The sequence below is a fragment of the Aphelocoma coerulescens genome, chromosome 3, assembly GCF_041296385.1.
Source record: "Aphelocoma coerulescens isolate FSJ_1873_10779 chromosome 3, UR_Acoe_1.0, whole genome shotgun sequence".
In the NCBI taxonomy this organism is placed as follows: domain Eukaryota; kingdom Metazoa; phylum Chordata; class Aves; order Passeriformes; family Corvidae; genus Aphelocoma; species Aphelocoma coerulescens.
In genome coordinates, this window is record NC_091016.1 from 78,565,143 (window position 1) to 78,589,114 (window position 23,972).

Here is a 23,972-nt window from a genome sequence, read left to right on the forward strand (position 1 = left end):
TCTGTCCTCACCCTGCTTTTGTAAGTGGTAGCTAGAAAGCATTATCCATTCTGTGGCATAAAAGTGTTTCTGTGCAAGATTTATTTCCTTGAGGAATATACTGTTTGACTTGTTTTTAAATGTGCTAAATGCCTTCATAATTGATTATGTTGTTTGTATTGGTAAAACTGCAACTCTTCTATCATTCACAGAAGTTGTCTATCTCTTTGGGGGGAAAAAGGGAGAATTTTACATACCTCAAAAGAGCGAGAGACTTCCTAGTTTCTAGTCTGCTTCTTGTGAAAGGAACTTGCATTATATGGTGATAGATGATTTGCAGGCTCAGTTCAAGCATTTAAACCAAATTGCTGTAGGAGCTTCCTGTCAATCATCTTTTCCATCTGCTAGAGATGATCAGTAAAACCTCACTAAACCCATTTTTCATCATGGCTTCTACAAGAGCACATACAGCATAGGCATTTATCTAGTGGCTGACTTACATCAAATTCATCAAGTAAAATTGTTTTCGAATGTTGATCAAGAAGCATATGAGATATACTATTTTCCCTGCTATTGAGAAGCTATTCCTGAACCTTCCTGTTCATGAGATGCTATCTTGCAGGGTAATTTTCTCTCTTACTAGCTGTCTTTCTGTTCTTCAGCCATGATTATCATCTAGTGTAATGATTTCTTTCATCATTGATGCTCACATCTTTGTATTTTAGTGGGTATCCATCTTATTTCCTTTCAATATTTGATCAGTTACAGTAATTGAGACTTCCCTGTTGAGAGATAGATTGTTTTGCTCCTTTGGTCACCCTTTGCCTCTTTGAGAGTGAGTTCATCTTTTGTGTGGGTGTGGAGGGGGAGGTGTTTGAGCAAAGAAACCAGATATAATATAAAAACTATATCACAGAAGCCTTTTATGTATTGCTATCAATACATCCCATTCTCTCCTGTAAAGACCCCAACTAGGATATCTAACACCAGAATTACCCTCTTAATTTTCTTCTTTGTTTTATGTCAGTCCAGTTCTACCAGTTGTCACTTGCACCTGATGATTTTCCCTCTATAGTAGAAGTTCTTGGTTAGTTTTTAAGTGCATGAATTCAGATTTTGTTCTGTTAATTTAATCATGTTTCTGTTACTCTTTCTTTACTCAGTTATAGAATAAAGTAGCATAAAAGATGATGTGTTATCACATTCCTTTTCTTCCTTGGGAATGCTGCCTTTATTTAATTGGGTAATTTCATTCATGCTCCTGATGTTGATACTAAGATGGGTTTAATTAATAAACACAATACTTCTTCTTTGGTAACTCCCTAAATAGTTAATACATAGAGCTACTTTACCTTGAAATATATCCCATTGTCAGCTGCTCTTTTAGGTAGTTTCTTGCTCACCTTGAACGTATTCCAGTTGTCATCTTTCCCATCTGATGAAGTATTTAAAACTATTGTAAGGTTGAAATTTGAACACAGATCTGCTTGTGGAGAAAATCAATTATCAGAGAAGAAAGTCAGGATAGTTTGTTTTTCACACATTTTTCTTTGTTCTTATTGTTTAAAAATTGTTTTTTTGTGTGCTTTGGATTCACAGGTCTCCAAATACCTTGTCTCCTTTGTGTCCCTTTTTTGAATGTATATGATGTATTTGCTAATCATCTGATACCATCTCTGAGTTTTGCTTGTGTAAGACTCGTGCTAATTTGCTTTCTTAAATGTGAGGCATTTCTATTATCTGTGTGTTCGTTCATTCCATGATCAGTATCATAATTATTATTAAAACCTGAGGTAAAATATTTCAGATTTTTATTTTTGTCTTTTTTTTTTTTTTATGATATCCCACTTTTACTTGCTTAATCTTGCTTAATCTCCTTCTCTGGCTAGACAACCTCTACTCTTTACTTGGATTTTCCATCCAGAGTCTGCCTCAGCATGACTGCTGACACTTTACATTTCCAATGCTTCAAGCTTCTATACCAATGCTGTTGCCAACTTCACTTTTTCTTGGGCATCAGAGACTTCCCCTTCCCCTGCTACAGGAAACATTCACTTGAGAGGGAAATTCTCACAGTGTCCATCATAGAGAACTTAGTATTCATCGAACAATTGAAGAAATTACTTGCATATAGCAGATAGCCATCTGGGAATCCTAGAAGCTGTTCCATGCTATTTGGGCTATCCAGAAGCATAATTTTAAACTTTAGGCTGTGGCATCAGCTAAGAACGACAGTAAGCAAAGGTGTTTGTACAATTCTCTTGATAATAATTTTAATAATAATCATCATAATCTGTTTAGATGAAAGCCATTGTACAGGACAGGCAAAGTTGCACAGATGTTGACAGTTCATCATGAAGCCCTTCTCAGTGTCTTTCTATCTAAACTGCTTTGTGTGCTACTACAAGAAAGAAATGTATTGTAAATGAGACACAGGTTTTTATTAGCATTTTACCTCAAGTTGGGTATGATGGAACTTCAATTTTAGAGGAGCATTAGGCTAAAGTACTATTAAAATACAATGCTGTGTTCATTTAGTAATAAATTCTAGTAGTTGCAGATCATTTCTATGTTCAGGTTGTTATCTTGTAATACAAGATGTTGTCAAGTACACTGGAATCTTTCAATTACTAGGACTGTATATTGATTTCTTCCTTCTAAATTCAGGCTTAAATCAACCAATTTGACCAACAGTTTGTGGCTCATGCTCATCCCTTGTACCTTACATTATCATGTTTGACCTCCTCTGGTTGGTGTGGAGTACCACTGCAAGTCCAGCTCAGCTATAACAGAGCTCACATTCTTGATGTGGTATGTTGGACTCCTACAGCCAACATTTCCTTGGTCTGTCTTGCGCTGCTGAAGCACTGGATGCTGTGGCACCCAGCCTTGACAGCCAGAATGTAACAAAGAACAAGTCTCACAAGGAGCTGCTGAGGGAACTGGGGTTGTCTGGCCTGGAGAAAAGGAGGTTCACGGTTAGGGAAAGAAAGAAAAAGAAGAGAACACTTCCTGCATGGTAAAAGAAATATTTAAATTATTTCATTTACTGGAAAGCTGGAATGCATTTAAGCAGCTATGATATTCTTTAGATTTCTTGCTTTGACAGATATCTGTATAGTCAAAAGATAGTATAATTTAAAATCTGTATTTTTTTTAAATTTCCCCTAGAATAAACATCTTGAGTCTTTTTTCTCTAGGGTGAAAAAAGGGAAGATTGATTTCTCCAACATTTGCCTTGGAACCTACTCCATTTACAATTTTGCCATTATAAATTGATTCTTGGCAATGTATATACTAGTGCTGCAGATGCAAACAATTTTCAGATAAGACAGAAATGATCAATCATTCTTCTGACTACAGTGTGGAGAGGGGGGAAGAAAAAGTGATTCCATGGAAATTATGTTTTTGGGAGTACCGATTCCCAACTGCTTCTGGGACTGATTTAATCTGGCAGAAGGGTGATTTCAGCAGCAGTGCCTGCTTTAATATGCTGTCTAATTAGTGATGAGACCTAGTTTTCTTTCTGGCAAGCAATAAATAAACTTGTGATTATTTCTGGATTACAGAATAGTAATTGAAACAACCAGTAGGAAACCCATTTTGGTAAACTTTTCTTTGAAAACACCCTGATGTTCTGAGAACAACTTTTAAGGCAAGTGAGGTAGGGATCCAAAGCAAAAGAAAATTATTGGTAATAAAAAATTATGTGGTGATCAAGAACTCTGTTGTCCAGACAAAGAACTGGACCAGCTGTACAAGCTTCATTCTGGCATCCTCAAATCCTGATGTTCACCTTTGATAAGAAAACAGTTATATTTGTGTGTAATAACATCTTTTGAGAAAGATACTGGTGGTAAGTAGGATGAATAGGTGGGATGGGCAGCTCTGTGCTGAGCATGGGACAGAGAAAGGTAGGCAGTGATGGGCAGCTGTGCTGGCAGAACAGCACAGCCACAGTGGCTGTGTATACCTCATTTTGATGTTTGGAAGATAATGTGCTGAATCAGTGGCATCTTTCCTTCTGGGGCCTGTTGTAGGATTACTTGTTTGCCATTTGACCTGTTCGGTGGTTTCGTTGTTGCGTTTGCTTTTTTAAACAAGCACAGAAGTAACAAGAGCTTCTCTGTTTCTCTGCAGCTTTTACGAGAGTTGAAGCACCCAAACGTGATTGCATTGCAGAAGGTTTTCCTTTCTCACAGTGACAGAAAGGTTTGGCTGCTGTTTGATTATGCTGAGCATGATTTGTGGGTAAGTACAGATTTCCCTGAGTGTTTGAGACAGTGCAATAAGAGCTTGTTCATACTGATGTGTGTGTGCCGTACCTTCATATAGGCAGAGATGCATTAGTTTCTTGCTCTGTAATTAAGGGTCTAACTGAGATCCTGTTACTTTTACACTTTAAAGCCTGCCAAAGACTATGTAGAATTTTTTTTTAAAATCAGATTGGGTTTTGAAGTGAAAAGGATTTTCCTGCAAGCTTTAATTTGAGTTAAAGAAAGTATCCCTAAATTGAGATCTTCTAAAACTGTGTTTGGAAAAGTATTTAATACTTTTTTCCTGACATTTTGCACATGCACACAAAAGAGAAAAAGGAGAAGGACTGCTTTGATGAGTCCTCTCACTGAGATGCACTGCAAGTGACTAACATGCAATCATCTATATCCTAAACAGAGAATTTGTGACAGTATGAGTGGAAATAAAATAACAAATAAGTAAACTAAATGGGCCTACTGATGGACTATAACTACATGGAAGAGGAGTAGAGACTTAGATGTTTGTTTTTAAGTTTCCAGCAAAATATTATGTGATTTGGTTTAGTCTATTGTAGAGGTGGACATCAGTGACATTGTGACTTGAACTCAGATGCAAATATTCAAGCTCCACATCTGTTGATAAGATATGAGTTGCTTGGACCTGGATTTGTGTTTAAACCTGAAAGATATCAAACATGAAGTGTAATCAGTATGTTTATGATTCCTTTGAAAATACTGGCAAGGAGAGGAAGTGGTAGTATAAATTCCAGTATTACTTTTGAAGGCTTCATTAATATAGAAGTTGCTATTACAAATGTTAGTGACAAATTGCTCGATTTCTTCATACTTGGCTCTTGAGCTTGTAAATGACATAAAATTTTAATTGGATGGAAAGGAAACTTAGACCATTTAAAAGACACTTGTGGCTCAGAACAAGTAAAATCATGGTAATTTGTTCCCCTCCAAAAGCTTGGAAGATATTTAATTTTATTTCCCTTAAAGGCTAGCAGGTTTGTATTTTGAAAGCTTTCTTCATCAAAGTTCAGTGGACACTGAGAGTTTGTGTATTTCACATAACTGGTGACAGTGATGATGAAGAGAAATGCATCAGCTTTGTATGATAGAATTTACGTCTGCATTAAATGAGTTTATTCATTTTATGGAACAGTCACAACAAACACATTTTACTGCTACATTTATTGCCGTGTGTTTTAAACACCTTTTTTCCTAACCTTTTCCATTTGATTTTGCTTTGGGCGTGTGGTTTTTACACTACATAGTGATTTTTCACATGATTTAACAGCTTTAGAAGAAGAATCACTGCAATTTGATGTTCTTGCCACTCCTCCCATATGGCTGGGTATTGGATATAATCTCAGTGAAGTTAATTATTTTCTATTATTTAAGACTGAAATGTTTGTTACAATGAGGTACTTGATATGAACTGGTTTCCCACTTCCTAACTCTCTCTTACGTTTTTTTTTTCTATGGGACATGCTACACAAATCATTTCTCCTTTCCTGTATAATTGCCCATGTTTCCTCGCTTCTTAAGCCTTTGCCAGGAATTTTTTCCTCCCTTGCATAAAGTTGGCCATGTTCAAGGCCCTCTTGGTTCTGGCTTAACCTTGGTCCTCATTTCCTTTACCGTCAGCACTTCCCAAGCATCGCTCTTAATTCCCCTTTTGTCTGTTTTGCTCACTCCCAACTTTGTGTCTTTTTCCACGCTGCCTCCTACACATGGAACAGCCTCCCAATTAACGTACGTAAAGATCCTTCACTATCCTCCTTCAAAAAACTCCTGAAAATCCACTTATTTTGTAACGCATTTCAGTAATACCAACCACTTGTCATTCTGTCTGTGTTGTGTTGTGTTTCACATTTCCTGTGCTTTACAGCTTGTGCCCTTTCAACTCTTTGGGGTAGAAATTGTGGTAGGGGTTTAGCACTTTTTTTTTTATTGCTTAACACCATGTGCTTCCCCAGCACTACATAAAGACAAGTAAGTCTATTCATCATGGATATATCTGTTTATAAGGATTTAAGTTTTGTAATTGAAGGTGTGCTGTCTCTAGAGAGATGTAGATTTCCAGAGACTAATGTTTTCCAATGTAGGTAGCTTAGAGTTACTTACCAAAATCAGTAAGTATGGAAGCTGTCCTTCTGTTCAAAGCTGCCCAGCTTTAGTAACTCCTATTGGCTTCAATGAGAAGAATAAATGCTCATCACATTCAATCATTAGATTAATTAAAATCATTATATTTTTCATCTTCTGTACTGGGAACATTTGGCAAGAGATGAATAAAGTATATTAGATGCTATCTTATTCTGTTAATTTTCTAATACTGAAAAAAGTCCTGTTCTAAAGGGTTGGTGCTAATTAAACTTATTAAAAAGTTCTTCTATGGTGAGCAAGAACCTTTTTTTTTACTTCTCATGTAATTCTCAAGAATGAAACTGCTCAGATCTGAAATTTTATGTTTAGGTAGTGCATACTTAATAATTTTCTGTAACTTCTGCTGATACCATTACCAAGGAATGTAGAAGCTATGCTAATTTGAACTACTTTAGGCAGGCATTGGTGAACACCGATTATACTGTCCTTGACTACAAACATAGTCATTGATATTAATAACTAAGCCTATCAAAGATACTTTCTTTCCTTATCTCTCAAGTTACATTATACAAAACAGTGCAAAGCCATTAGATTACCATAGAGAATATATAAGAATTTAGGAATTCTTTTGACAAAATGATTTGTAACTAGTTTCCTTTGATTACCAAAATTCTTGGTGTAATACTCAATGTCATTATGAATTTTCTTGGCTATTTGTCTCTGTCAAAGAGAACTGGTAAAGTTCTCAGTGTATAGGATGTTAATTTTTGACCTTAAAAATAAAGTTTTTTTTAAATGCCAAAATTTTTGCTGTTTTGTCAGCAAAGGAATAACTTCTTTATCTATTGAACTTTCTTGTATGTCCTTATTTCACTCTAGTCTTATACTTCTAGACAGTATACTGCTGTCCAGAATTTCCTGTGTAAAGCTAGTTCATTTAAAGACATTATTTAAATTTATGTCAAATGCTTTAAAATGCATGATGATTACTAAAATGGACTTTTCTTAAAGTATGATACAAATGAGATCTGTCCTGGAGGTGAATTGCTTGTTGTCAGTCTAGTTACTTTTAGCCACTGTAGAGGTTATAATATTTAGAACTTTTCTTTTGTTCCCTTTTACAGCAGATTTTTAATATTGAAAGTATTTTCTAAAGCACACATTTTTAGTACCATGGAAAAGCACACATTTGATGACTTCAATTCCATAGTCTCTCTACTTTAAGCAGGATTTTTGATTCTAAGCAACATTTTTGTTATACTTTTTTTTTTTTTTTTTTTTTACTTTTGATATTGGTAGATTATCTACCTTTCCTAGTTTTACAGAGTTAATTCTCAGACTCATTTAGTATGTTTGTATAATGTCAACTCTTTAAGATCCTCTTTTCTGGAAATATATGTTGTAACTTAAATAAGAAGCTTCTGAATGGGTTTGATCTCATTCTGAAAAAGGGTAACATTTTTATCATAGTAAAATGTGTTAAGTATGTTTTATAGCAATAAAAAACATTGCTGGTTCTTAATAAATAAGTACATAAATAATTAACTATGATTTGATAATACTGAATGTGATAGTACATTCACTATCCAAGACCAGTTAAACCATGATCTGTGTATTTTTTTTAGGTTTGGTTGAATGTTTCTCTTACTATTAGATTCCAGTGATCTCTAACACCTAAATGCCTAGCAGCAAATACTACTGAGAAAGGTGGAGTAAAATTAGTCTTGGAATTATTGTTGGTAATAATAAAAATATATGGGCAGACTGGCTTTTTTAATAGGAAATACTTGTTATGTATATATTCTGCTTTTTAAAACTGCAGGGTAGAGATTATTAGCATAGTCATGTGTACCTAAAAATAATCATCAAATAATGGAAAGGAGAAAATAATCTTCCTACATGTGAATTTCATAACACTAGTTGACTCTTTTAGTCTACAAATAAATGTACTTAATTTCAGCTAACAACATTTTGAATAATCTTTTATAATAAATGAAATTGGGAGAGCGTTGCATACTGATATGTGCAATAAAACTGCACATTTGTTTAATCACATGAATATTGTCTAACAGCTCTGAGGTTAAACACATTCCTTAAATATGGTATAATCAGTTACAATTCTTTCTTCCACAGGCTTCAGTTTAGCTCTCAATCTTGAAGATAATTCAGATGCTAGTTGATGACAAATTTCTCTATATACATGAAATTACTTTTGTCAGTGTAGCAGTTTTATTTTTTTATCTTCTGAGTTTCTAAAGTAATGTCTACACTTTTGTTGTAGTTCAGGTGATGCTGCTAGGTGATTCTTCATGCAGTCTTCTCTCTTGTATGCATATTTACCGATACAGGATTCTGCTGGGTGGAAGAAGAATATAACATTTGTCCAGACAGAAGGCGATGGACTGGCGTAGGTCTTTATGGCATTCGTTCCAAGTGAAATGGATGGGGTTTTTTGATCATCAAAGTGATGGTTGAATTTCTTGCAGAGGGCAGTGGTATTCCTTGCCCATAGCTGTTTGTCATATTCTCAGAACAGATACTTGCTTTTTCTGCCAGACTTGTACAAATTTGAGGGCAGTTTGTGGATGCATTTTCTGTACCACAAAGTGTGAGAATTGGAGGAAACAACAGGTAGGAGCAGGCCTCGAAACAAAGGCAAGGTGCAAAAGCATAAAACGTGTGAAAAATTGGTGTGAACAGAGTGGTGTGGTATGAATACTTTGTGTTTCACTTATATGTATACTGAAAGGGTAGCTGAATTCTGATGATTTTTTATTAACATTGTATAGAGTTATTTTGACATATTTAGGACTGAAAGATATCCGAGACCTAGAAAGACCCTGGCAAAACTTAGGAAAATTATACAGGATCTGTTCATGCCTGCTCTGTGTTTCAGAGCTTAGATATTTAAAGCAAACTGGCATTAGCAAAAGTTGGCGAGTTAAATTTCTTTACTAAAAATGTTCACCTCCTGTCACTTGGAATAGGATCTTTCGTTAGGCAGTTTAGTTAATGGCATTTTAAAGAAGATACTTGATGATGGCCATGCACTGGCATCATTTAGAGGGAACAAGCATGCATTTTTCCTCTCTTCTTTTGAAGGACAGTTTATGGTCATTGCTGTAATGTTTCCAAAATTGGAAACTAAAGTGATCTCTCTAGAAGTACTTCTACCCACTTCTGTTTTGATTTTATTTTACTTGTGATAAGTAAATTGACAAAATTTTCTTAATTTCTAAAACTGTGGTGTCTGAAATGAGTTATAAATGTAGGCATATGAAACAATGATTTATGTTTGGAATAGCAAACAAATGTTACTTGGGTTCATTGGGTCTTTGCTTTCTCTTTTTGAAAATCATGGAAACAATGCATGTTTATTTTTTATACCACCGTAAGATTTTTATTTGATTTCTTTTAAAATGCTTTACATTTAAAGTAAACATAGTAATTTGAAGTAATTTTGTGTTTAAAATGAGACTGGAAGCCATATAGTATGAACCTTCCTCTTGACCGTGGTACCAATTTAACATGTATCCAAGCTTCTCTCTCTTCAATATTAAAATGTAACTTTACTTTTTATTGGCACACTGACATAATTCTGTTTTATTCTGAAAGGCTGGATTAGGGATTGGATAGAATGCAGGGTTTTTGCTGAAGGGAGCGCAAGCAGTTTGCTTCAGCTGGGAGAGGCATCTGTGTTGGCATGATTGCATTTCAGTTTGATGGAGATGCATGTAACTTTCAACAAGCATTTTGTTTTCTAGAGGCTTGTGTCTAGGTTTTCTAGAGGCTTGTGTCTAGGGATTATCTCGTGTGTTGAGGGGGGAGCTCACACTGTAACTTCATTTAGTCAGACATGCATAAAATCTCTCCATTAGCTGGCTTCTTACTTTTGTGATAAGTTTCTAGGTCTGACTTGTTTCTTTGTTTTAACCTCTGTCATACTGAACAGCAGCTCTTGGAATTGGGAATGGGATGACACAAACACAGACTTGGAAGCAGACTAAAATTAGGATCTTACTGAGTGCTTATTTAACTGCTGGGTAAATCCTAGGGATTTGAATTTGCTCTGTGTTGTTATGCATTATGTTTGCTTTGTTTATGGTGGAGAATTTAGAAAATGCACATAGGTCTTCACTTTCAACTTTCAAACCAATTTTAATGCACTAGCTAACACAGAAGAAGGCAGGCAAACTCCTAGATTGAGTATTGTTTCATCATTTTATTTCCAAATGTCTAGTTCGGTTTCTCCTCTTCATTTTTTGTCATTTATATGGTCTTGCCTTTTCAAGAGCTAAAATGGTCTTACTGCAATAATGTGGTTTATCCAGTTTTCCTTGCAATTGTATTATATTTTTTGAAGTTGAAAATTGGGAATAAGCAGTTAGTAAGTAAAACCAATAGTCCCAGAGATTGCAAACAGAAATTTATAGCTTCCTTGCTTTTCTAGACTGCTAATGAATGTGTACTTCAATGTTGGTCAGTGAAGTATTAATTTAATTTAGAATAAAGACTTAAAATCACTTCTACAAAGTTGCTGTCTTGTTTAAATTAAAAACAAAATATGTACAAGCAATAGAAAAATTTTTACATTATGTTTATATTTAATAGTGAATACCTAATTGACTCACATCATTTTTGGGATCCAGTCAGTGGCAGCATGTTTTTAAGATTTAGGAATCAGAAATACAGATGCACAGAAGGGGAAAATGACTTGGCTAATTTTGCTGAATAGATTTCAATATTGCTTGGAGTTCCATTCACCTCTTATGACATGTGTTCTTCTTTCATTTTGAAGGATTTTAGATATATCAGAAAAGAGTCTGCATCTGCAGTGTTCTAATGAACTAATTAAAATGAATTTATGTCTGCATAACATTGTGGATGGGTTTCTGTTCTGTAGCATGTGACTGGTATAGTGTGGATTGACAATTAAGGCATCCCTCATTAATTTTGCTGAATGAGTCTGAGTGTTTTCCAGCTTTTTTGGCCAGGTGATGTATCAGTATATGTGACTTATCTTTAGGGAGTTGCAGTGAAAAAGGACATGGGGAGTGCTGAAGCTTTTTGACCCTTTGCTTACTGTCTTGTTACAAACATGCCTCTGACTTGCCTGGGTTGTGGAAGTCCCCATGTTTTGTTCTTAATGGTTGTCCATTAGGGGTAAGATTCAGCAAAGAATTTGAGTATACATGAAGGTTAGAAGCTGCAGTGTCCAAGTTCATCTCATGCTTCCTAGAGAGAGAGGCAGAATGTGCTTCATACCTGTCATGGTTCAGATTTATACTCTCAACTCACAGGACAGTCTTGATTCTGTGCTATTCAGCAAAAAGATTTATTCAATGAGAGAAGTCTAGTTTTGAAGCCTAGTGGTTAGGTCAGTTATCTGGGAAATGGAGGCTACAATTCCTGTAATTCCTGTAAATTATCCCATACCTTTATTAGGTCCAAGATTCTGGCTGTTACGTGCTGTACTTGAAACTGTACTTTGGGACTCTTCAGGCAGTGAAGCTAGTAAAGAGTGCCTCCTCCACTTGCATAGTGCACTTACGTATAAAGAACATCCTAGTTTGTGTTGGTACCTGTATCCATTTCTACACCTGAGGTCTTGGATTTAGACTCTTAAATATTAAATGTTTTGACATGTGAGGAGCACATCTCCCTGCCATAGCTGAAGTCAGCACAACTGTTCAAGTTAAAAAGTTCCTTTAGCATTGTTGTAGTGCTGTGGCATCCTTTGCTTTGAAGCTTACTGTACACCTGATCTGCCAGATCACCAAAACTTTTGTCCTGTTGTTTTCTGATTTGATGCTCTTTTCTATCTATTTTTTTCTTACTTAATTAGAGGTATGATTTCCCACAACAGTGGTAGGGGCATATAGATGTATTTCTGAAAATACAAAGAAATAAGAGAGAGAGTTTAGGCTTGCTGCCTCCAGTGGAAGAGATGATGTTCAGCAACAGCACCCGTTTGCTCTTCTGTTTCTTCGATGGACACTGCCATTAGAATTGCTGCTTAGTGTTTGTTAAATATGTTGGTCTTTCTTTATATGAAATTGGATGCACTATTTCTTTTTAGAAAACTTCTTACTGTAGGACTTGGTCACAAACACTGTGGATTCATTCCAATGTCATGGGCCAAATCCAGCTTTTCAGTTGCCTATACTACTTGGCCCTGCAATGTAGTTTTAGCTTTTGTTCAGTTCTCTAAACTGTGACATTTGTGGTCCTTTGGATATAAACTTCTGTAGAGTAAGCTGGCAGGTTTTATTTGCGTTTGCAGGAAGTTGGATTTTAGTGGTGATACTGCTTTCTTCAAGCAAAACTATCTGTTTTAATTCACTTCTGCAATTCAATAACCGTTTCAAGAAAGGAGCTTGTTTCCTTAGCCTTTCGAACTGGGAGCCACATGGGAGGGCAGGGACAGAAATCCAATGGCATCAACCTGGTGCTGTCTCAGTCCCAACTTCCAGAGGTACCAGAGCAGCTGAGGCAGGGCCAGAAGCACAGCCACGTGTGTTTTTCCTCCTCAACACATCTGTGGTTAACTGTGTCCTGTTCTGTGTCATGAGACTCTTTCATTTTCTCTGTGCCTAAGGACTAATGTTTTGTCTGGATAGTAGTCAGTTTTTAAATGGGTGTAGAAATCCCTTCTAGTGATTACATGCACTTTGAAAAAGGTCAGGACTGGATTTATGGGTCTCTGTGTATGACCTTTGCCTGTTGGTTGCTGTGTATTTTTTCATCTCTTGTATTAATGAATATATTAATTTGTGAGTTTATGGTATCATTACTGCTTTATAAATTGTATTGTAATTACACATGAAGGTCACTATCCAATGAGCATTGTGTGGTACTAGGGACTCCTAGCTGAAGTTATGAGACAGAATCTTGTGACATCACAAGAAAAAATTTTCTAAGGAAATAATCCCTTAAAGCATTTCATTACAGTTTCCAGAGTGATTGCACAACTAAAGGATCAGGTACTAAGAGCTTGTCTTGTTTACTGATCCTCATGAGTATACTAAAAACTGACAATCCTGTGAATTTCTGTTTTTAAATACACAGCCGTAAATACTGTACATTTAGTAGTGGAAGACTGTGGGAACATTGTTGATAGGGAGTAAGCAGGCTGTTTTGATTTATTTGTGGTTTTCTGCCTTTTTTATTTCTCCTTAAACAACACTGTTTACACTTCTGCTAAGTACAGTTTGACAGTGGGTAAAGTACTGGTGACAGCCAGAGGTAACATTTAACATGAGTGACCATTAACTCATTACCATTTTCATTGGGAGCAGTAGTGACAAACTGGGTGGGGAGTGGGGATGGTGGAGGAGGGAGCTGGTCTAATTAAAGCACAGCCATTGGCTACGTCTTTAACCTGAGAAGGAAGAAGATCTTGAATGAGACAAATCCTGTTTAAAGAATTGGGTAATTAATAGTCCTATTCTAGCATTTTGTATCATTTTCAGTAAAAATGCAAACTGCCTTTATTATTTCCACCTTTCAAAAGACACATAATTGAAAACTATTTTGTTATTTAAGGTGCTTCATTGAATTGCCTTCAAAAAGGAGATTTTTTTTTTTTTCCATCTGAATGAACATACTTAGTTGTTTGCTAAATGACTATATATTAAGATTCGGTTTGTGCCTTGCATAGCCCCACCTTACCTGAGGATTGAAAAGGTAGAAAGGCCTCACTCCAGTTTATTTCTCGTACAGTGGAGCAAAACCAAGCCTAACCCATCATCTCCACACTGATCTTAGAATTAATTATTTTATGACTATTTCATGATCTCTCAGCAATCTTTTCATGATTTTTTTCATTTCTTCAACTAATACTGGGCTCCTTTACTGCATTCTGTGTTTTCAAGTGGTGTTTGTCCTCCAGTGGGCAGACTGACTATTGTAATCCAAGAGCCACCAGCTTGTCATCATCAATGAAGTATGCAACCAAAACTTGGAAGCAAGAAGATAACCATTTTTCAATGTTTGAACGTGATCTCACTGAAATGTTGTGGTGTGGGGTTTTTGGAGTTGTGCCGTGCCCCCCCCCCCCCGCCAAATATTTATTAAAACATTTACTTAATCTCTGTCTACTGGGATTCTGATTTAGGGGGGAATAGTAGTTGCAAGTATGATATCCTGGGTGTTTTGGAAGAGGAGGAGGGAAAGTGTGAAAACATAGTGTGGTCCTCCTTCTGGTAGATATTCCTGGTTTGAAAGGTTGTTCTGCTCTAGCTGTTGAGGGTAAGAGGATTCCATATGGGGAGGAGGGAGGAAAGAGAATGTCTAAGACCCTTTACTGAAGGTAAGTAGCCAGTATTTAGTTATTCACAAAAACTTGACAGCTGTTCTTTGAAGCAACTCAGAGAATAAAAACAATTTAAGAGAATTGTGAGTGCATCACTGTTACTTTAATTGCAAAGTTCAACAAACTTTGTATTTCATTCCATTATTTAGTGTTAGTAGTTAAAATACCCCAAAACACCCAACCTTCTCACCTATCACCTAACTTTCTTCATGTTTCTACTTGTTTTATTTCTAGCATATTATCAAGTTTCACCGTGCCTCAAAAGCAAATAAAAAGCCCATGCAGTTGCCAAGATCTATGGTTAAATCCCTACTCTACCAGATCCTCGATGGAATCCATTACCTCCATGCAAACTGGGTGCTTCACAGAGATCTGGTAAGTGTGACATGTGATACCTGGTTCAGAAAGTTCCACGTGCGTGTTGTTGGGTAGGACCAGAAAAGCCCCTGTTAGTAATCTTGTGTATCGACCCCTACAGCTCTTCCTGTTATTGTTGCAGGAGACCAGTTGCGACTTCAAACATGAAAACAAACTATGCTTTCACATTGTTTTTATCTGAGTCATCTGAGCTCAGACAATGATGCCAGATCCGGTAAAGGGATTGCAGATACCAATATCTGAAAACAGTACGTGAGACAGCTGATATTTGTTGGTTGAACATTCTTACAACTTTTCACATGACTTTGAAAAGGCATCTAAATAGGAAAGTGATTGATACCCTTTTACATTGTTTGGCTTACAGGCAAGTTACCATAAAAGCTAGTGAAAGAGTAGTTTTTTCGTGGAGTATTTCTTTTCCATGTGGTATTTTTTCTGACCGTGGGAAGAGAACTATAAAAGAGTTATCATCTTGAAATTTCTCATGACCTGAAGTAGCTCTTGAAGTTGATTGCAGATTACAAGGGCAGCCTTGTCTTAGTTCCCCTTTTCCCGGTAAAGTTTTCCATTGCTCCTCATAATTAAGTGAAGTACTACTATAGTTTATGAAAAGAATACTAATATGAGTGTGCTGCAACTTGCATTGTAACTAGAATGTTTGGCATGAGACAAACAATGGGATGGTTAATATACCAAATACACTACCATACCTAGGAGTGTTAACCTGTGTATAAAGTCACTACTTTTATTTGGTTTTTTGTAGTTGCCTCAGTATGTCAAAATAGGGCTGCGTGTCCAGAAAATTAACAGTCTCTAATTAAGTTTTGTGAGATATAGATTGTTCTTGAATTTTTAGTAGTCAATAGGGACTTTGATTAATTTTTGGATGTAGAGCAAATTTTTTTTTAATAGATAAGAATAAAGTAAGGCAGGCCAGGAATACAAGTCACAAACACCTTCTGAACTAAATTTTATTTAATGTTTGTTGTAATACCTAACAGCAGCGGCCAGAACAGGTTTCAGTTTTTGTTACGGATAATTTTTTTACTTTGTTCCTTGGTAGTTTATTGTTGGTTTTTCTGTTAAATTCCAGATGTTAGTATATTTGGGGAGAGGTGTGGGGTGTGGTTTGCCTTTGGAATAGTAGCCATGACCAAAAACAGGAAGTATGTACAATTCTGATTTTCACGTTAAAACTACTACTTTCCTAAAGAGTCAGCTGCTGCTTTGGCAGAATGCTCAGATGTAATTAGATACAGCTTGAGAAGGAACACCTGAAAAGTCTATATCCAGCTCTGTTTAAGGGAGACATATCTGTTCATGGAACTATTAATTATATGCACACTTAAATGCTATATATGAACTTGGTATTTTGATAGGAAATACAAGGTGGTATCTAAGATAATAAAAACAAATGCCCTTGAGAATTTTCTTTCTGGTGTTATTTCAGCCTGCAGCACCAGGTGTTTTGCGTGACTAGTGCTGCTACTTTACAGTTCTTATCTGTTGCTGATGAGTTGCAGCAAAACTGTTGTCTAATGTCTTTGTCTTTTTTTTTTTTAAATTCTGGGAGATGATGGTTGCTGTTGTGAAAAAGATGACTATATTTTATGGTTCTGGAATGATAGTGCTTGAATGATGTTGGCATAATTAAGAGAGGAGAAGAACAGAAATTTGTGAAGTCTTAGTGTGTTCTTGGTCTGCAAATAAATGTAAACTGATGGATTCCAGGATTCAGAAAGGATTCAGAAAGACGAAGGAAACCAGTTCAAAAATTGCTTTGATACACTAATGATTTAAAGGTGTAATCAGAATCCTTTGCCTTTAAAAAAATTTTTCTGATTTCTGAAAAATTCAAGTATGTCAAATAGTTATATCTTGATCATGGTAAGAAAAAAGCTGATGTTATTCTGGATATGTCCTTGTGTCTGCACTTGAAATTAGAGGTTAATATAATAATTCAGTAATCAATTTAAATCCTTGATTAAACAGAAATTTTTATTTATCTGTAATTTTTATTTGTATGCTCATACTTGTAACTTTTTGCTACTGTGAATGATACCTCAGGCACAATTTCACTGGAATCAGTTTCTTGCATAATACATAAATACCAGCTCTTCAATGTCTTCTTAAGCTGGGGAGCAATTTTCCTGGTTTTTCTCTTAGCTGTTTCAATTTACATCTGCTGGAGAAGTATTTTTCTATTTTATGTAAACCAAATTTTGCATCAAAACACCTTGTACTTTCTTGGTTTAATATAACTCTGTTCTTACTATTTTTAACCTGTATTTGGATGTAGACCAAAGATGGTGACATCCATGAAAGTCATGTTATGCTTATTTCATTGCTTAAAAAAAATAAAATTAGATTCTCCAAGAATATTTATCATAATATTGGTCAAATTCTCCTGAGACATGGAAATGATCTCTGTAATTTATTTAACAAATGTTGTGAAAAAACAGAAACCTGTGAGGTTAGGTATTTGCTCAGAGGTATTTGAAGAACATTGTTTAAATCTTAATTTACTACTACCTTAAATCAAAGAGGTTTTTAAAGAAGCTGGAATACCAAATTTGTTACTTAAAAACCTTAAAATTACTAGGGTATTTTTAATTAAATAGTTTTTAAGATCAGCAGTAGCCAGCAGATGCATGACAGGGTAATAAAAGTGGTGAACAATGTGAACTTGTCAACTTGAATTCCATGTCCTTTCCTTGGGCTGAGCTAATGGATGGGTGTTACCACAAGGAGACAGTCTGGTTCCCCTCTTCACGCCGCCAGGCATTGCCACCAATGTTAATGGCCTGGCAGGGGACACTCACCTGACTCATGGTGAGCTCCTTCAGGGAGTTAAAGCCACAGAAAGTGTCCTCTTTTCACCTGCAGAGCTTGCTCCCTCACTGTACAGGAGCTGATGCAGAGGCAATGTGAGGCTGGAGGTGATGGCAGAAAGCTCAACAAGCTGTTCTAGCATCACCTGTCATTAGATCTGGTTATTTTACTGTTAAAATGCACTATTTTGATTCTTAGAAGGGAGTGCAAGTGTTCTTAAAAGATTAAATCAGGATAACTTTGTGATGCAAGACTTACAGCAGCTTAAGACTGCCAGCACAAGTCCAGCTTTGGGAAAGTGCTCTAATTGAGGCAAACACCAAATAGACTTGCACTCATGCTTCTAGAAACTGAAAACTAATTTAGTGTAGTGTATTGTCCAATTTTTTGTAGTATTTGGGTTGTTTTGTGTCTGGCTTTTGTGTCCTGAGGGTAGCTTAAAGGTGCTAAATGACTTTTTAGGTATATTTTTTTAGCTAAGCTATTAATTTCTCTCAGTTAAAAAACATTCAGCCTTTACGGCAGGATTCAAACAAGTAAAGACTCTGGGTCAGGAGCACTGGATTACTGATTTCTTTGAATAGCATTGTGTCAGTTTATACACAAGGTGGAATTGACCTAAGTTTGTGAAAATCCATGCATTTGTTCTCCTGTCAGCCCATTTCGAGTGGGATTTTGCTGTTGAATTGCGTGTCATTGGGCAGTGATAATTTTCTCATTTCAACATAGCAGCATTCCTGAAAGCTGTGCAAGAGAAGAAGGGAGCATTTGCTGGCTCAGCTAGCTGCTGGAGCACTTCATTATGAACAAGAGATTAATAGAGATAGATCTTGGAGAAAAAACCTTTGAGTACTAAGCTTTTGGCTTTTTAAAATATTCTATATACACTGTGGGCTGTCCACTTGAACAGGATCTAATCAGTGCTCCATACCTCGAATTAAGAGCAAGTTAGAAGATGCAGCACTTGAAGTACAGTATTTCAGAGTGTTCTGAGATCTTTGTCCCCTTCTCCCCTAGAAGTGAAGTATTTAGATTATACAGGAATGTTCAGCAAAGGTCTTACTTTGCTAGGATGTCAAAAAATGGAGATCTCCCATGTAGTGTTTACAGTGTCTGTTCATGTTACCAACTGAAAGGATTTGGGCACTCTCTTGTGCTAATAATCCCTCTGTAGATAAGTTGCTTAAGGTCAAAAGCAGGTAGAGACCATATCCTTTAGCACCTGATAAAAGCAATTTCTATTTGTAACAGAATGTATTTTCCTGAAGGGAGGTATTATCTGTGGGATGTTTGAAGTGCACAGAATCCATACTGAGAAATTAATTTAAGATTCCACTTATGTCCTTGGGCATTTCTTTAGAATACTGCGTAATATTATTAAAACTACTGGTTGAAAAATGAATGTTGGAAATGAAACTCACCAGAGAAATGCAGATTTCTTCTCCCCCTCCACCCCCCTTCTCCCTAGGATTGTGTTAAATGGTTGCTCTAAGGGTTCTGAAATAGAAAACTTACTCGTTATGATGGTCATATAAAGTAGCTTTGTAAAATGAGCCAAGTTGCTTAAGTGTTTTTATTATATAAACCTTTATCTGGACACGTCTGTGTGGGGTTTTCTCAGTGTAACCCTTTCTCTCCAAATCAACCTTTTCACTTTAATTTCACTAAGGAGGGGGAGGAGGAATCCAGCTGTGGTAAAGACATTGCTACTGGTTTCCCATCTGCAGCTTTTTTATTACCATTCCTTTGTTAAAGAAGGAGAAAATAACATCTACGTTATGTAGTTTGTTTCACTATGTCATCTGTATTGGGACAAGCTAATTTCATTAGCTTAAGCTAATCAGTTTCTGTTTGTTTATGGAGTGGATTATGGAGGGTCTGTGTGCTTCTCCCACCTTGAGAATTTATGGAGCGCTAATCTGGGCATTTTTGGTGGAAGGACATAGAAGACAATTGAGGTTGACTTAATTTTGACTCTGCATATCTGTCTGTATAGCAAATGTCTGTACACAGCCTTTAGGATGATCAGACATGTGAGCTCTTGGATACAGGCATCTTAACAAATCTCCTGGATACCCAGCTGGTGCAGTAACAGTAAGCCCAGTATCTTTCCAAGGGTGAATCTTGAGCAGAGCCAAGAGATGCCAGTGTGGTGTCTGGCTCCGGCTGGCCGTGACTGCACTCAGGGCAAGCTGTCTTCTCCAGTGCTCCCGCTCCGCATCTCTAGTGGAACTGTGTGGAGTGGACAGTGCAGTAGCTGTTGTCTCCCAGGGTTTTCTGGAAACTGCAGCCATTTGGAACCTGCGTTTTCTCCTGTCACAAGTAAAGCAGAAAGGGAAAGCCCAAATGGAAGGGGTTAGACAGATAATTTTCTGTGGGAATCTGCAACTTCTGTCTCTCTCAAAAGCACAGACTATTCAGAAATGATTAAACAAATTAGTTTTTTATCCTCTCTGATAATTTGTGGGGTTTTTTAAAAATATTTTTGTTTATTCAGAATAAGTATTTTAAATGACCCATCACAATGTTTCTGTAGAATAGCAGCATTTTACTAAATTTTCAGTAATACAGTTATATTAAATTCAGTAAAGTTCTAATAGTTTTCAGGTTTTTAGTTGACTGATTGACTTTTAGCTTAGGGAAAAACCCCAGTCATTTCCTCATAGTAATCCTCTTCAAGCCAGTCGGTAAATGTGCAGTCTCTTACCATGGACTTATACCTGAACTCTGCTCTAAAACTTTGCTCCCACATGACACAACTCACTTAACTTGTCTTTGCCTCTGTTTCCCAATCTGTTACCTATTTATGGGTCTGTTTTGTAGCTCATTGCTTTACGTGCTATAAAATTGGTATAGTATGGTTTTGTAGGTAACTTATTTTTGTCATTTAATGCTCTTCTTCTAGAAATAAAAATAATTGCATGTTGTATGAAGGCACCAGAAAACTTAAAATTATGTTATATGGATACTCACTTTTTGCTTCTCCTTTCATGCTTTAATTTCAAAGCATTTGATAAAAAAAGTCTATTATTACTAGTTTATAGTACTTAACTACTTCTCCCACTTCCTCCCTATGCCCTCCCAAGATTTTCCAGTAAATGATTAGAAATGTTACCTAAAAAGCAACAGAACTGAAGTGGCTTTTAAATTTCCCACTTTCATTTTGCTATGCAAGCAAACTGTGGGTTTGAAAAATAAAATGTAAATAGATGTGTGGGAAACTCCCCTTTTACTAGCAATTCTAAAATGGGATTTTTATGTGCTGATATCAAAAGTAAATTTAGATACAGGTTCATGCATCCCTCTCTTGACAGGCAGCTGCTGTGCAGGAATGTAGAACTGTTGGGTCCTGCCTTCTGCCAGTAATTTTGTACTGGCTCGAAAAGCTTCTTGGCCCTGTTGCCCCCATTTGAGCATGCACATGGCTCCTGTAAATAAATACCGAGTCAACCTGTCTACCAGTTTCTTTAAACTTGTAAAACCCACTGTAATTGTAATCCCCACCATTCTGTGTCATCGTGTGTGCATGCATGGGAAGGGTGCAGGAATATGTATGGACATGCACTCCTAACTCGTGTTGTTCCCAAGCTGTGTATGGGTTCGGGCCTCCTAATCATTTATTATTTCATCTGCACAATCTCTTTGGGATGGAGGGCACTTTCCACAGTGTCAGAGAACCATACGAATGATCATACTCAGCTTGCAGATTTCCCAAAAGAAAGGAAATGCAAGCTAAACCCACATCAAGAAATTAGACTCCATTGATGACTTCAGAAAGTGACTTGAATTTACTAACGGAAAGGTCAACACATTTTTCTTCTTTTATATCTGGTTAGAGAGAAGATAAACTTTTTTATTTACTGGTGCGGAAGAGCAGTACGTAGGTGCCTACACGCATATCAGTACATGCTTCTAGATAGATAAATGAACCAGAAATTTTATGTGCTGGTTAACAAACTGAGTTTTATCAGCATATACTTTAATTTTTTTAAAATTTTTTTTTAGCATTAAACATATATTGGGGGCACCTATTAAAAAATGGTGCATTGCTCATTACTGAGAACTTTGCTTTTGTCCTTCAGTTGTAAAAACTAATCTTCACATGATTTAAAAAGGTATGTGAAGACGTGCAGACTGTTACCTCTGTTGTGTGCATGGAAACAGCAGTTTTTCCATGGTTGACTAATGCATACCTTTTGGTTTGTGGCAAGAGTATTAAGATGTTTGTAGATTAATTTTTACTAATAAAAATAATTACAGTTGAGGAGAAATGCTTTACCTCAGGTTCTGAAACAAGCTTATGCTCATAAAACCCTGACTGGATATAAATTCAGATGAGTCAGAAGAAACAAAGGGGCTGATTTAATGTTCTTTTGGCTGCATTTTGCTGCTAAAGTCAACAGATGACATATGGCCTGTGAACTTCTTATCTCTTTTCCTGAGATGGAAAAAGGGCAACAAGGAAGCAAAAGTATTAAAATAATACTAGAATTTATTTGGTTTTTTTTTTCCCTGATACAGAATAAACATCTTGATTGAAAACATCTTCTTTTCTAGTAGCCCCAGTTTAGGTACCGTCTGTGTAAGGAGGTTTCTAGTAAATATGTGATGTATTTAAACTTACTGTTGCAGCAGACCATTTGGAGTGAGGAAACTGAGTTTTGCCTTCTAAGTAAAAATGCAAAGTTTAGAAGCTGCTTTTAGAAGTTTTTCTTTTTTTTCTGTTCAAGAAAGTACCCATGGGATAATGGGATTGATTACAATTGCATCTATGGGATTATTTCTGTTTGGACTCATTACCTCTACTGAATAAGGCTACAGAGGTTGGCACCATGTTGTTTTATAGCGATAGAAATTAATGAAGCTTAAGAAAATTATGTTAAAATCAGTGAATACAACTAATGTAGCAACATATAATCAAGAAAAAATGAAAAAAGGGCATTTTTTCCTCCATGTTGCTTGCCATCTTGTGCTTTCTCATGTGCATTTCTCTTCATTTGCAAACATGCTGTAGTTATTGCTGCTCCACTAAGCAGTTGCAGTAACATTGCAGATTGTCTTGCATTTAAATTAAACATCTTTGATTAGTGATCCAGGAAGCTGCAGTGACTAGCAAAGGATGTTAGTTTATTTCTCATTCTACTATGTGTGAACTTTGTCAAAGAAACTGGCTCTGCTGCAGAAAATGACTGATCAGCTGGTGTTTCCCAGATGGCTTATCTCAGGGCCTCTGTCTTCTTCAACCTCCATGCTTTCTGCTTTCTAGCTAATGTTTCAGAAATCACTGGCCTTATGGTAGCTCTTGAGACCAAATACTACAGTTATGTATGCCAGTTAAAGAAAACAAAGGAAATACTTTGCAAAATCTGTGAAGTGATCCTCTCAGAAACTGGGCATTTGGTCTTCAGATTCATCTCTAGGGAGGATTATGGTAATCTTTTTTCAGAATTCCACATAAAACCATCTTGGAATTAAAATTTCAAGACACTTTAATTAACACAGGAACAATTCCTTCAGGATATCTGGACCACTGCTAAAATATTTATGATATTCTGTCACCTATATTAACAGTGAAGCAGCAAAGATTGCAAGACAAAAAAGGCTTGTTATAGTGCAAATAGTCAGTGTTAAACACACAATTTTCTGAATACCAAACCTCAGTACTAACAGGACTTTTTAAACTGCTATTCTCTTGTTTTCCTGCCCTTTGGAAGCTAAAGCCCATGTGAATGTATGACAGGTGTTTTGACAGACCCCCATTCCACTTCATTCAGCACCTCAGTGGTGTTAGAGCACAATTCACCTTCTGGTTTCCTTTGAGTGGCTTGTAGAAGCACTTCCAAGCAGTTCAGTAACCTTTCTGTGCTACTATGTAAAGTAGTTGAAAACTGTGGAAATTATTTTATTCTGTTTAAGTAAGCTGGTGGCATCTGGAAAGTGTTCTTGATACTGGAATTATTTACATTTTCCTGCAACCCTTTTCTCCCACCCCCAAGCTAGCCCTCCATGTGTGATGTTTTGGCTCCTACTGGTATCATAATCTTTGAACATAGGTTGAGGTTGGTTTTCTATTAGTTTATTTCTATTTAACCAAATCT

At 36.3% G+C, this 23,972-nt stretch overlaps 1 protein-coding gene across 2 annotated transcripts in view; it reads left to right on the forward strand.

Moving 5' to 3' along the window:
* CDK19 (cyclin dependent kinase 19) overlaps positions 1–23,972 on the forward strand; it is a 120,998-nt gene that overhangs the window by 41,248 nt on the left and 55,778 nt on the right. For both annotated transcript variants that reach the window (XM_069010983.1, XM_069010984.1), the window contains exons 3-4: positions 4,120–4,230; positions 14,899–15,039. In XM_069010983.1, the coding sequence (XP_068867084.1) occupies positions 4,120–4,230; positions 14,899–15,039 (252 nt within the window). The remainder of the gene's footprint in view (positions 1–4,119; positions 4,231–14,898; positions 15,040–23,972) is intronic.